The sequence below is a fragment of the Cupressus sempervirens genome, chromosome 2, assembly GCF_028749045.1.
Source record: "Cupressus sempervirens isolate cs-2001-9-10 chromosome 2, ASM2874904v1, whole genome shotgun sequence".
NCBI lineage: Eukaryota > Viridiplantae > Streptophyta > Pinopsida > Cupressales > Cupressaceae > Cupressus > Cupressus sempervirens.
The window spans coordinates 357,106,282-357,121,437 of record NC_143119.1 but is presented as its reverse complement, the minus strand read 5'-3'; the positions used below and the strand labels follow the sequence as shown (position 1 = coordinate 357,121,437).

Below are 15,156 nucleotides of genomic sequence, written 5' to 3'. Positions count from 1 at the left end.
TCAAAAACCTTCTTTGGCACATTCGAAGAGATTGTGGATAGAGCATCTAGTTTTGTAAATCAAACAATAGCTACACCCTATAGCGTTACAAGAAATGCTATCAACCAATAGTCCTTTTCCTACTGACCAATTGTCATCCAAATAGTCACGCGTGTCTTGCAGTGCCTCATAAGGTCTTTTGATCCATTCCTTGTGAACTTTGGCATTTTTTGTCAATCCACATTTGGACTTGCCATGGGAGTCACCAAATTTCTCGCATATTTGCTAGCTTGTGTTTCGCACATGCATGGATTGTCTGGACCACTACTTTTTGGTGATTTCCCAACTCTCTGAGCTGCACGTGTCCTCTACACATCAACCTCTAATGTTCCCGACACTTCAGATACTTTTAGGGTCTAACTCATTCATCTACTCCCTCCATCTAGGGGTCTTTGCTTTGGATCCTCCAATTTTATGTTCTCCTAAGATGAATAGAGTCTTTTCTTTGTTCTTTTCATTCTACAATCCTTAAAGATCCCCTCATTGCTTGAGCTTGACCACCATATATGATGCAATACAAGGCAAGAGAATCCCAAAGGAGATGTCCAAACCCCCAGCAAATAACCACACAATTGAAACACAACAACAATCAACAATAATGCAAGATCTGATACCAAATCACAACTCTTTATTCATAAAATAATTGGATACATGCAATATGCTTGGTTGTAAGGCCTTCTGGGTTAGGGCCAAAAATAAACAGCAATTACAATATCACTTCTGCAAAATCCAACTTACAATCCCAATCCCAACTAGTCCAAAACCACAACTGGATAAGAACACCAAGAAGAATCCACACTTGTACCCTCAGGTCCACCAAGAAATCCCCTGGTTCTCAAGCCACAGCGACTAGCTCTTCAAAGTTTGCATCTACCCTTCACCCTCTTCTCCAAGCTAGATGATAATGCCCAAAGACTCCACAAAACCCCCTACTTATACCCCACCCAAGCCACAACTCAGCCCAATTGATTACAAATTAAATTAAATCCCTCACATTAAATATATGTTGAGCCACAAGTTGGCTACAACACAAATTAAATACCCAAAGTCGGCTCACAGACAACTCGGCACCAACAGGAACCAAGACCAAGCCGAGCATCAATAAATTCCAAGCATTGTTGAGCTCCCAGAGCATGCCAAGCACCATAGAGTATGCTGAGCTCCCAGTGCATGCTGAGCACCATAGTGTATGCCGAGCTCCCAGTATTTGCCAAGTGCCCCAAGCTTTGCCAAACGTCTTCATTAACCAAGTCACTCGGTTAACACAACAACCAAACCAACTCAATATCGATTGAGTCACACTTCCTTCTTCGACCGAGTTCCCAAACTCCAAAGCCAAACCACACCATCCTGTAGGATTGCAAGCCAACCAGGGATGCTCCTGCATCAATATAGCCTTTTCTCACCTTTTTGGGAATCTAAGGGCATGAATCACACAATTTGACTCACTTTCTTTTAAGAGAACGGTTCCAAATGTCATCCAAGGATTCCAATTCATCTTACCACACCATGCTCCCCTTCCTTGAGAATACACAATATATTTAAAGAACTTGGTGGCTACCAAGAGGAACACAACTGTCAACCAACCGATACGCTGAACTTCCCAAGAGTGAAAACAAACTTAATAAAATATTATAAGTCTCATTTTATTAAAATAATAATAATATGCATGTCATCAGTTTTCAATGTTGCAAAAATAAAAGACAACTTAAACTGTTATTATTAGATTAATTCCCTAGCTTTCTTCCTTAGCCAACAAGAAATAAAAAAGGATACCAATCTTCCAATAATTTTAATTGTGAAAAGGGGTCATGACATTTGCTAGCTTATTGTCTTCCCCTTGTACTTGATCATCAAATGGAGCTATAACAACAATGACGACTACTTCATGTGGCACACATTCTCTAATTGTATTATGTGTTGGAATTAAAGGGGTTGGCCAATGATTAGAATGAACCACTATCTTCTTACCTAAAATGTAGTATTACCACTACTTGATAGCTTGTACAATAGCATACAACTCTTCCTCATTGGTGAAGTACCATTACATTATACCACTCAATATCTTTAAAATAATGCAGAATTACCACTACACAATCATCAAATGGAACTATAACTATAACATCCACTTTGTGCAACACACATTCTCTAATTGTTTTGAGTGTTGGAATTGAGGTGGTTGGCCTATGATTAGAATGAACAACTATCTTCTTACCTAGAATGTAGTATTACCACTACTTAATAGCTTGTACGATGACATACAGTTCTTTCTCACTAGTGATGTAGTTTTACATGATGCCACTCTTGAAAGATAAGCAATTAGATGCCAATATTAAGTGAATATTACATTTAATGCATAATTAGAGGCATTGGATTGAATCTTAAAAGAGGTAAGTAATTTTAGGCATTGCAAAAACAAGCATTGCACAAAGTCAATACTAAAGCTCCTCAAAAGCATGTTGTTCTATAGGTGTCAAATACACACTACCCTAGTGTGGATAATTTTGAGTTAGCAAACAAGCAATGTACAAAAATCTAAGGACAAACGTACAGCAAAATTTTCAAGCCCAAGAAAGTTGCAAAATTCAATGATGTTGCATAGAGTTGGCTAACCTTGGATCACATAGACTTCCTCAAATCTACATGGATCGCAATACAATTGATGATGAATCTCAAATATAGGATTTGTGCCACAATTGCAAAAATTTGCTTGCAACATGTGTTGGTGCATAGCATACAAGATGCACTCCACTTATCCCTCCCAACTCTTGTCAAAGACAAGGATGTCATCGAAGCAAACAATTACAAAGGAGTTAGTGAAGCATCATAAGATTCCATTCACTAGGTCCATGAATGTTGTTGGCACACTGGTAAAGCCAAAAGACATAACCATCTGTTAGTACAATGTCTCCTTAATTTTGAATGCAATTTCCCAAGCATGTTTGGCATGAAATAGTAGCCAATCAAATCTTGATTTGAGGTTGATATTCATGAAGATTTATGCAATATGGAGCTGGTACAAAGATCATCAATGCACCAAAGAGAATATCCTTTTTCATTGTAGCTTGTCAAGCGGGCAACATTCAATGTAGTGGCATCTTGCTTTGGCACAAGGACTATCAAACTGCCACATGGAAAAGAGGTAGGTTTGATCTTGAATTAAGACTGGACCTTGTTATTCTCCCAAACAACTATACAATACAAAGAGCTTTTAGGAAGAGCATACGAGAATCAAGTTGATCTTGTGTTGTGGTATGCAGTGTATTGCAAGATCTTTGTACTTTTCAAAGACGTCCTTGTACCACTACAGTACCTTGTCAAGTTGCTTCTGCTATGACAATGTTTAAGCAGCCATACGTGCTACCATTGTACACTTGTTATCCTACATAGGTGTTTATAATGTCCCTTTTGTAAATGCCCTAGCTTTTGCCCTAAATCACAAATTCTAGACAGATAAGAAATATAATAGACTTAGTAGAATCCATGTACTTGGTTGAGATACTGCAACAAGATTCGAAAACATTGAAACATAATGCACAAAAATTCAAAATAGATCCTCCTTATTATAGACATTAAAAGCATAGATCTTTCCTACTAGGGGCAAGGACATTAACTTAATCAAAGAATAGCTTTTACTTTATTGATGGAAGTCAAGCATAGGAGAGCTAGGATAAAGGGTGTACTAGGGTGTCTTAAACAATAATCTACCCCAAGCCCAACAGCGGATTGCATTCCTCTTGACCATCATGTGACCCTTTGCCATCCATGTGAGGGGGTGTACCTAGTGAGGAATCCCATAACTATTCCCCTCTTGCAATGCCACACTTGTCCACATCCTTTTGAATATTGTTTCTTAATAGAATGGAAAAACAAGGTAAGGGTTTGAGGTAACTACAATAGGGTGTTTGGTCCTTTCCTTTTAAGCCCAAGGATGGTGTTGTGACCTTTTCCAACATTGCACCATTACAAATGAGGATCCCCTCTTTCACTTGTAGTTGTTAGGTTTTGGAAGTTGAGGTGACAATTTAGAGCTCAAAAGGTTAAGAAGTGGTCAAGGGATCAAGTTGTCGGGTTGCAAATGAAAATAGGATGTTCAGATTAAGGTTCCATAAGGACGAGTTACAATGGTTTGAGATAAAGTGTATTAATATTTTGGCTAGTCAAATAGTCCATAATATATTATAAAGGCATATTGTATGCATGAGGGCTTCAAAAAACTTACAAAATTTGATTTTCCATACTTAAAAGTGAGAAAACCTTATGAAAATCATTTTTTCCTTATAAAAATGAAAAAAATCTTTACGGATGTAAAATTTCCACTCTTAAAATGGTCAAAATCTAGATGGAAATGGAATTTCCCCTCTATAGTCAGGAAAATGATGGATGAAGAATTGCCCCTTAAAAAACAAGAAAATCTAACTAGGGATCAATTTTCCACTCATGAGGAGATATTTGTGATTAAAAAAATTAAGTATTGCATCAATTTGTCCAAATGGAGGTCGATTCCCCTCCTAGACATCAAGAACAAGGAACAAAGTGAAGAGTCCAGAGGCACATAGGTTTTCCACTGAACTTAGAAAATTTAAGGGAATTATTTTGTCTAGATGGATCTGGATTTTCCCCTTGTCACAAAGAAGATGATTTTTCCACTATCAAACACTTGGAAACTCTTTGAGCTCCAAAGTCAAGAAAAATCCTCATGGATGATGAATTTCCCTTTGTCCAAATAAACATAAAATCCCCCGAACATAAAATCCCCCAGATCCAGATGAGGATCTATTTTCCCCAGCAGGCTATTATTGGATGAATGATAAATGTTAAGTATGGAAGTCGTAATTATTCCTATAGGGGTTCATTTTCCCCTTGTAGATAATAAAATGAATCGGAATGGAATCCAAATGGGGATTGAATTCCCCTATGTGAATAATAGATCAAGGTGAAAATGTTAACTGTGAAGGTGGAATTCAGTCCACATGAAGGTCAAGTTTCCCTCTAGGACAAGGGAACAATGTAGTCCACATGAAGGTCGAATTTCCCTTTTGGACAACGGAATAAAGGAATCCACATGAAGGTCAAATTTCCCTCTTGGACGAGGGAATGAAATAAAATGGATCCACATGGAGGTCAATTTCCCCTTTGACGAAAATATGAGCTAAAATTTAATAAAATGCAGGGGAAATTGATTAAATATCATATGCACGAGTTTCAAGGTGAAATTTTTCAATCCAGCATTGGCTGTGTCGGGAATAATTCAACCCAAAAATCCTTTAAAAGAACTCCTACAATAACAAATGTAATATGGAAATCCACTTGCAATTGGAAGTCAAGGAAAGAATCCAAGTGAAGAAAGAAAGTGGCTAAGTCTGAAGTAAGCTACGGCAATTTTGAAATCAGTTGGTAATAGGAAAGGAATTCTGAAACTTCAAAAGTTATCCATGAAAATCATTGTCAATAAGAGGGGCAACCCAAATACAATCAAAAGAGCATGAGCATTGATGAGAATCTGAAAAATACCAAGGCGTGCAATTTTATTAAAGAAATGAAAAATGGACATGGTGGCAACGGAAGTATAAGGGACCAACTCCAACTTAAATCACTCCATGTTAGAAGCAATCCAAGCATATCCAAGGGCTGGTAGGTATAAAGTCTGCAGATTAAAGTCTAAAAATTTTCTTTATGATTAGATTTTTTTTTGCAAGAAATTGGTAGAATTTCACATCCACCAAATTACATGGAAACTTATTGCACACTGTTCGGTGGATAAAATCTCAGTTTTAAGGCCAAGTTGGAGGATCCAAGAAAGCTGAAAGTGTTTTAGTTTTTAGACTTAAGACTGAAAATTTCCTAGGAGTTATGAAAAAATCCAGAGCCCTCCAATCACACAAAGGATTGTTGTTGAGTGTTTAGAAGTCTTTGCACAAACACATCAAGTTTTGAGGGCAAAATCATCCAAGGAAGTATTATGGTAGAATAATGAATTTGTTATTAAACAAAGATCATGAATGATCTATACATACAAGATACAAGAGCATGTTTCTATAACGAACAGGAGAGAGGAAATAGAAATATTCTTGTAGAGTGAAAAAGAAAGTTTCCATAACAAACAAAAGGAGTTTATGGAAACATTAGAAAAAGAAGGAAGAGAGAGAAAATAGAAACTATCTATTGTAATACCCTTCCTTAATGGTCAATATATCTTCAAAAAACAGAAATTTACATGTCCTCAGAAAGCATAAAAGGCAGCCTTGGGTTGATTAGAGAGGTCTACATGTTTTGCAATGTTGACCTATGGCTGAGACCCTCTCTACTTCCACTGATCAGAAGCAATGTGAATCCTACAATCTTGAATCACATGACCAATAGTTGCATCGGATTTGCTTCTTCCTCGAGCTATTCTGAGACTGAGCAGATGATTGAGATGGGCATTTATCCTTGTTAAAGGATTGGGCTGAAAATAGTTGTTCAAAGATCGATGAAGGAGCACTACTACCAAATTGTTGTTTCTAGCGATCCCATTGTAGAAGCTTGGTGCATAAATTTGAGCATTTCAAGTCAACATTAGTTGTAGTAATGTTACGCGTCTCAATAAAGTGCTTATAGGACAATGGTAGGCTTTTCAGAGTAATGACCACCATGTCCTCTTCCTCCATTGTACAGCCAATTGTCTCAATGGCCTCAAGCTGATCTCTGATGTCCTTAATCTTTAGAAGATGTCCTTGTAAGGACATGTGCTCATCCATAATAATAGAGAATAGTTGATTCTTTAGAAAGAAAGCTCTGTTTTTATCTAATGTCTCGCGGAGATCCTTCAATATTTTCCAGATCTATCCAGTTGTCTTGCCAAACGGCACTTGAGGCAGCTGATCATCGGTAACTGAAAGCTTAATAAGAATCACCTCTTCACGATTACGCTCATCAAACTTCTCTTCAGTAACATCGACTGTGGTAGGACAAGTCTCAATACCCAAAACAAGCACCTCATGGTGATGCTACTCAAAGATCGTCATCATTCTCTACTTCTAGGTGTTGTAGTTCTTTCCGTTGAAATGTTGGCTGCCTACCAGCATGAGACTGGTGAGAGGTGCCAATGCACGTTTTTCAATGAAAAGGCATTAAAATCTGAGATGGCACAAACTTCGAGACAGATTGACAGAAGACCCAAAAAAATTGAAGACACCAAGATAAGAGCTCAAAAAACCCACAAAGAATCTGAAATTAGATTTTGAATCCGTAGGCTTGAAAATCAAGGCACGAAAAAAAATGCACCCAAAAAAAAGTGAGACAAACCCAGTTGAGATCTACAGAAACCCACCAAGAATATGCAAAAAAATTGTTTATCCAACATGGGAATCAAGTCTTTTAAAAAAATCGTAGCCAGATCAAAAAACTTGAAAAAAATTGCAGAGTTTTTGAATAGAGGGCAGATTTGAAAAAACGACAGATTTTAAACCATGCAGCACAAAGAAAATTGCAGAAAAAAATTGGATGCCGATTCCCTAGTCGGGTTTGGAGGAAAAAAAGATGCAAATTTTGAACACACTCAAGTAAATATTTTGAATATTTTGAGCTAATAATTTCAAAAAGAAATTTAAAAATTTCGAAGAGGCCAAGGATTTGCTTTGATAGCATATTATGGTAAAACAATGAATGTGTTATTAAACAAAGATCATGAATGATCTATATATACAAGATACAAGAGCATGTTTCTATAATTAACAAGAGAGAGGAAATAGAAATATTCTTGTAGAGTGAAAAAGAAAGTTTTTATAACAAACACAAGGAGTTTATGGAAACACTACAAAAAAAGTGACCATTAGAAAAAGACGGAAGAGAGAGAAAATAGAATCTATCTAATATCGTAATAGGAAGGTGTGTTTCAGAATTTATCCTCAGAAAAATCAGAATTTTGCATATTGATAAAAGGCGGTTTGTTGCTCAGGTTCGGTCATTAAATGCTTTCAAACTCATGTTAGAACCTTCGGTCATTAATTGAAATGCATTGGTCATGGTGTTCGGACTGATCTGAGGATATTTTCAAACTTATCATATGCAGTGTACAGAAAATCAGAATTTACAATTTTATGACAATTCTCATATTTCCATTTTAGGGTTTATTTTTGGTCATCTAAAGATATGGTTTGCAAAATCTTGGAAGTCTGATTTCACCTAGTTGCAGACTTAGTCTACAGACTAAGTTTCAGGCTTTGTCTTCAGAATTTTGCTAAACTTCGAGGCTTCAAAGGTTCTGATTTTCTTTATAAGATTAAGGCAATTGAAGGTTAATTTGTTCATTATTGCATTGTCCTTAATTCCAAGTTTTAATTGCAGCCATTGCTATAAAATTTTCAATGCAATCAAGTTTAGGGATAAATCAAAGGATTAGAAAGGTCTGAAAATAATCCCTTCATTTAATCCAATACAAGATGCTAACTTTGAACTTTGTACTAGGAATCGTGTCCAGGTCATAAGGAAGTGAACAAAAGGTGGAAGACAACTTTAAGCTCAAGGCTAAAGGATTCTGATCCAAGGAGGTAATGGATAAAGGTATCAAGCATGTCCCAAACAATGGGAGAGGAAGACTTCATGACATAAGGATGATCAGATTATGCAAGGAGGAATGGGCTACAAATGAGGAAGATTGTCATCATCAAACATCTAAAGACATGAAAACTTACAAGTCTATAATCAACATAGAGAAAATTGCTCCAATAAGGCTAAGATATCAGGACCAAGTTCAAGGACAGATTCAATCAAGAGGATCCCCATGAAAATGAAGAGACTAGGAATTCCAAGCAATGAAGTAGGATTGGCTCAAAGAGATCAAGTTAAAAGGACATTTAACTACTCCAAAAGGATCGGGAAAATGAACAAGTTCCACAAATCAAGAGGATCAAGTCCAAAGATGGTGAACACAAGGAATTCCAAACAATGAAGGTTCAAGTGCAAAGAATACAGCTACCACAAGGTCTAGATGTCTAGGAGAAAGAACTCCAAGAACAATGAAAAATCCTAAGGATAAGGAAGTGGAACTGAAATAAAGATTGCATATTCTTGAGGATGAGAAATTGGATGACTAAACGTCTTCCTATTGATTCTACTTTTGAATTTTCTCACTGACCCACAAGGCAGTGCTTCATCGTTATTGGCTGTATAGGCCATTGATTTCAAATCAATCCTAACTGTTCATTGTAATTCAGCTCTTATATAAACCCCACTCCTTTCATTTGTAGGGAAAGACTTGCTGAAATTGTTGCTATGATACTACTAAATTGTTCTTAATTCATTGCTGGTCATCATAGTGGATTAATTGTATCATTTTGGAATATTGCATGGTTTCTACATTTCCTCACTCAGCTTAGGATTTCATTTCATATTGGTTAGAATAAGTGTTTAGTTGAATGGAAAATATTTAGTATGCATCTTTTGTGAACTCGCTTAGATCAAACCACTAGCTACTTGTTCATAGTAAGTTTGCCTTGCGTGGTCGAATGGCATATTCATAAGATTTACTTTGATTATTACTAGCACATTGATATGTGTTGATGGATTGTGTCAATGGAATGGTAATACTTTGAACATTCTTATTTATCCTTAAGGGGTCGCATTATAGGTTGGTTGATATCGATGGCTAAACTATGTCTAGTAGAGTCACAAAGACATTCACAATGTCTTGCATTCTAGGATTAGATTTGACATTCTAGATCCTTATCCTTTGCAATTTATTTGGTTGGAAATAGTTGAAGTAGTTAATATCCATTGAATGACAGTGTAAGTCCCTTTGCGGTGCCCAACATATTACATAATTATAACTAAGTGCGAGTCCACAAATTGAAGGAACCTTGGGATTGCCTCATTTAATCACACAATCCATGTATATTGTTTAGCATATGAGCATCCTTATTTAAGAGAGAGTTGAGGATTTGGTGTTTCAAACTAGAATACTAAGCATTCGATTTTGCATGTTGTAGTGGCATAAAACTCACATCAATAGGCAAGGCACTCATTGTGCCCCTTTGGCATAATGGGACTATTTGTAACCATTATGAGGTGACTGGCTTAACCTCATAACAGTTTCTCCTTCCTTCTATTCTCCTATTATCCCTACCATGAGTAATTACAACAAGCATAAAAAAAGAGTTTCACATTGTTTTATGCATTCTTTAACTAAATGATCCCATTGTAATACCATATTCGTATACATTATTCATAAGAAGGAGATTACAAATAGGACCTATTGATGGGTGTTTTATGACAACGCCAACACAAACTAAAGTGCCAAAACATTCAATCGCCTTTTGATCAAAATCATCACATATGCTAAGATTCCACTGAAGATCATAAAGGCGAAGGTTCAAACTACGAACTTGCAACTTTAGCGTGGATGAGTTCATTAGGCTTCATGTAAATTGGTTATGCAAAGGAACTTATGCTAGCTCACTTAGACTCACGATGATGTTGTGATGAGTGCATCAACTACTCCTAACTTTTACGTGAAACAAACTGTACATGGGATAGGGTTTAGGAATCTAAACTACTACTACTCATCCTATTAATGAGTTGAAGTTGTGATGAGACCAAACCATTCCTTGCTTTGCGAATTCAACTGCAAGAAGGAGGGTGGAATCTTAAATTGATGGAAGTTTAATTTTACACCCGCTTGTGCTCAAACCATAAATATTGCAAATAATGATCATCAAGTAATTGAAGTGTTCACAATGAGGCCTAGACTAACCTTGCATTGTTGTTTGCAATTAACAAACACCAAATAGAATGGACACTAGTTTTATCATGCTTTCAACAATAACAAGATCTTTCATCATCTAATTAACTATCTAACTACTTCGGACTGACTATTTTAACCCTACTCAACTTAAGCAAATTTAAATTAAATGAGGAATGTAAGAAACCATACAAATACTCTAGAAGTTCACAAGTACTCACCATGAAAAGACAAGGATAAAGGAAGAGGAAATATGGCAGTATATTAGTAACAATTTCTTGAACAATCTTGCTTTTACAAATGAGAGGAGCAAGCCTTATATAGGGAGCTTAAGCACAATGAATGGCTGAGCTTGTTTTAAAATCAATGACACAAATCTATCCAACAAAGCCCTACTTAAGTTTTCCCAAATGTGACCTACAATTGTTTGATGCTAACCAATAGAAAAAAGGCACCAATCAATGAACCAATTAAAAAATTCAATGCCACATAGACTTACAACAACTCATCATCTAGATAATTATTCCCCTTATCCTTTTCTTTCTTGGCATATTCAATGAACCTAGCCATAATATCATTGAGTTTATACATAGGGACACTTGGTACAAATCTAACCCTGTATTCATGATATCCCAAATCAATTGCACAAGCGCCACTTGTTTCCAATCAGAACAATCGCAAATAGCCATAAAGTTTGAAAATGTTGTAGCCTTTTTCAAATGTTTCAGCATAAGTGGATTTGCCTCCTTAAAGTAGAGATGTCTTTCATTTTTTCTTGCCAAAAATCCATACTTCATTTTTCATTATCCTTTTCTACTTAAACATAGATCTCACATAAGTAAGGATGTCAGATTTTATTTCTTGAAATGTATCCTTCATTGTTGAGCAATCAGATTCCACTTACCTGAGGATCTCACAACTAAGGGGAAATGCACGATGCCATCCTTGACAATTGACCTCCGATCCCTTTTTCAGCACTTAAGCATTCATCAATATGGGTTGTGGGATTTATATTATTGCTTGCAATCAAGAGAGGGTAGAAGCTCTTCACAAACTTTCAATACTGCCTGAATTCTTTCTTATAGGGAAAGCACGATGTCATAAGTCTTGAAAAAAAATTCTAACAAACTTGTTTGCTTATTCAAGAGTTCTAGCAACCCACTTCTTTGCTTCTTACCCTGTCAATCTATTCCTCCCAATCCATTCATTGATTCACTAGAAAAAGTGATTGGAGAAACAAATGCCTAATTAGCTTGCTATATTGGATTCAACAAGTGCCTTATATATTGTTTCAACTACCTAGCCTCTTTCTTGTATTGCCTTTTCTTCTCAACTTCTTTGTTCAATCTTAATAGTTTGCTTAAAACCTGTTGTTGGGATCGTACCCTGAGCCTTCGAACCGCGTTCAAGTGCGAACCCGATATAGTTTTGCCTATGGATTCACGTTGGGTGCGCAAAATTGTGAGTACCCATAGTGTTGGGCGTGCACCTTGTGTGTACCCAACATGAACTAAGTACCTAAATGAACCCACTGAATACCTGAGCAACCCCGTGAGAACCCATGGACCAAAGTAAAAAAGTGGGCCCAAACTTAAGTTAAATCATTTTTTAATATTTTATTTCTAACCCTAAAACAATATAATATTTCCATAGATAATGATTTTCTTGATAATCCCTATGATGATTTACTAAGTCGCATGATACGTCATATTTCATTCATGACATTCGAACTTTAGTGAATTTCTACCCTTTCCGAACTTCGTCCAAATTTTATGATATTTAATATAATACTCTTATTCAATATAATATTATTTTATCTAAAAATGATATTGAGTTAGTTAAATTATTTAGCAATGCTAAACTATTTGGTTCATATTTCTCTAGGTTTCTTGTATATTTCTCTTAGTTTTACTATCTTTGCAATGTTAAACTATTTTGACAAAAACCTTCTCAATCTGAGATGCATGTGGTTAAAAATAGATATATTAAAGATATTATACAAAAAAGGGAAGTTGTAATGATTCATTTTACCCATCCACCTTCAATTGTTCTACTGATGACAATTAGCATTCTACTACATGGTTGGAATGCATCCCTTTGTAGCATTTTTTATGCCACCAATTATGCAATGAAAAGATACACTTAGTCATGCAAAAGAACACACAATGAACAGGGGCTAATATCATTCATGGTGGCAACAATGGTTGTGCGCAAGTTTGCAAAGGCTATAAAGAAAAGCATAGAAGTTTCTACACTCACAACAATTACAAGGTCTTGTGTGGCTAAGTTCTAATAAACCATAGAGGCAATGAATAGGAACATGCAATAAGGAGCTGGGATATTACCTAATGGAATATAAATTCCAAACAACGGCCGAATTTGTAATGGACACTTCTAAGTTCAATTGGTGGGGCATGTACAGTTGAAAAATTTTAACAATAGCACCAAAATGGTCTACAAAGATAAAAGAATGTGAAGTCATGAAGGTACCTTAATTTGAACTGATTTTCAGAACCAGCTTCTTTCAAGTATTTTCAAACAATCATTTTCCATCCCAGCAAAAATACACATTAAGATTTGGGATTTAAGGTCTACTAAATGTTCAGTAAAATGCTCGCAAATACATACAAGTCAAGGGCATAAGGCTCAAAAGAACGAGGCTTGGGATCCAACATCTACTCGATGTGCTGCAAAATGCGTCAAGCAACAATGAAATATAAACAAATTGTAGAGCTAAACTTTGAAGTCTGTAATCTATTGGGTGTGTGACAAAATGAGCCAAGCAATGATGATGCATAAATATAAATTCAGAATATTAGATATAACGTCTACTCTTTATGCAAGGAAATGCAGCTAACAAATGATAAATCCTAAGTGCTCGAGGTATAAGGGGATCACAAATGATAAATCCTAAATGCTCGAGGTGCAAGGGGATCGACTTGGTTAAACTTTTTCAAGAGCTTGAACATGAGACGGAGACTAAGATAGCAAAACTTAAATAACATACAAGCTAATGCAAAGGAAAAAATAACTCCTTTGGGGTCAAAGCTAAAATAGATTAAGGGGTGCAGGGCTTAAGAAAAATTAAGGTGATGTTAAAAAAATAAAGAAATTCTTTTGAGACACAAGCTTAAGAAGAGTAGACTTGAGGTTTAGGGTTTAGCAAAAATTACCGCAATTAATCGTCCCCGTAGGCCAGAAAACGGTAACGCTCCTCGTAAGGACCCTGAAAATACAATGAGGCCTCGAGCCACTTGGGATATCGCACAAGGTCACCTGCGTAGAACCAGGCACCATCGTCCTTATTGTCACAGCCATTGGGAACCACCCTCACGCTTCCTTTCACAATGTAAACCTGCTGATCGACTTGCCATTCCCAGTACAGTTTGCATTTCCCGCTCTCCCATTTTGACCAATTATCCATGCAGAGCTCCTCCAGTCGTTTTAGCGATACGTTCCTCTCGCAGAGTATATTGAAGCGTTCTTCCACTGGCCTCTTTATTCTTGCATATGCTAATGCTACTCTTTTTCTGGGTCGAAAGGGGGAAGTTAAAGGTGGGGCGCAGTGGGCTCGAACCCTGCTTGTCCCTCTGCAAAAACTTGTAGACATAGACATGTTGAGGACCGTGGGTTGTCCAGAGTCTGATTGATATCCCTTCGGATGTGTTTGAACAGTTGTTGGGTGGTGTTTTGTGCACTTCTTGGGATGGTCACTTGGCCAATACCGGCACCAACGAAGTTCTTCTATGCCTCGCTGCCTTCGCAATCTTGAAACTGGCAATAAGACAGAGGACCCGATGGTGCTTCACCCCTTATCTTTATGGGCGTAGGGAGAGGCTTAGAGACTACAATGGCATAAAACATTGCCACAGTTTAGGCAGTTTGTGTGTAAGCATTTCCAAAAACAGTGTTTTTTGAAAATTATTTTGTCAGTAATTCTTTCTTTTTGGTATCATTTGTGAGGAGTGGCCCATTCTTAATGGATAACTCCACTCAAAAGTTGAAAATTTACCAATATGTGATTTACGTTATAGATTTCTATGTTCCTTAAAGAAGAAAATTGCCATTGGTATGTTTCTTATTTATCATATTTGTTGCAAAATGTAGAAAGAGAAAAAGGGAAGACTCAGACACAAAGGAAATAAACAATGCTATTTTGTAGATGATGAAGGGAATATAATGAATTAGATGATAAGTATGGAGAGGAAGTTATATTTCTTACAATCAATGAAAAACAAATAGATGGTAAGAAATTTCTTGTTTAACATATGGATCACAACCATGATTGGGTCATAGACAATGGTTGTTCCTATCACATGACCAAAGACAGAAGCAAGTTCATCAAGCTTTAAGAATTTGGTAGCTGTGTCTTGAGATTTGGAAATCATACTTTATGC

The 15,156-nt window shown here is 36.5% G+C and overlaps 1 protein-coding gene across 1 annotated transcript in view; it reads right to left on the bottom strand.

The window, feature by feature from the left end:
• The window catches only part of LOC149572609 (uncharacterized), a 31,392-nt gene extending 16,846 nt beyond the window's left edge, over positions 1–14,546 (bottom strand). The window contains exon 1 of the mRNA XM_089813732.1: positions 13,933–14,546. Within this exon, the coding sequence (XP_089669858.1) occupies positions 13,938–14,375 (438 nt within the window). The 5' untranslated portion in view covers positions 14,376–14,546 and the 3' untranslated portion in view covers positions 13,933–13,937. The remainder of the gene's footprint in view (positions 1–13,932) is intronic.
• Between the last annotated feature and the right edge of the window lie 610 nt (positions 14,547–15,156).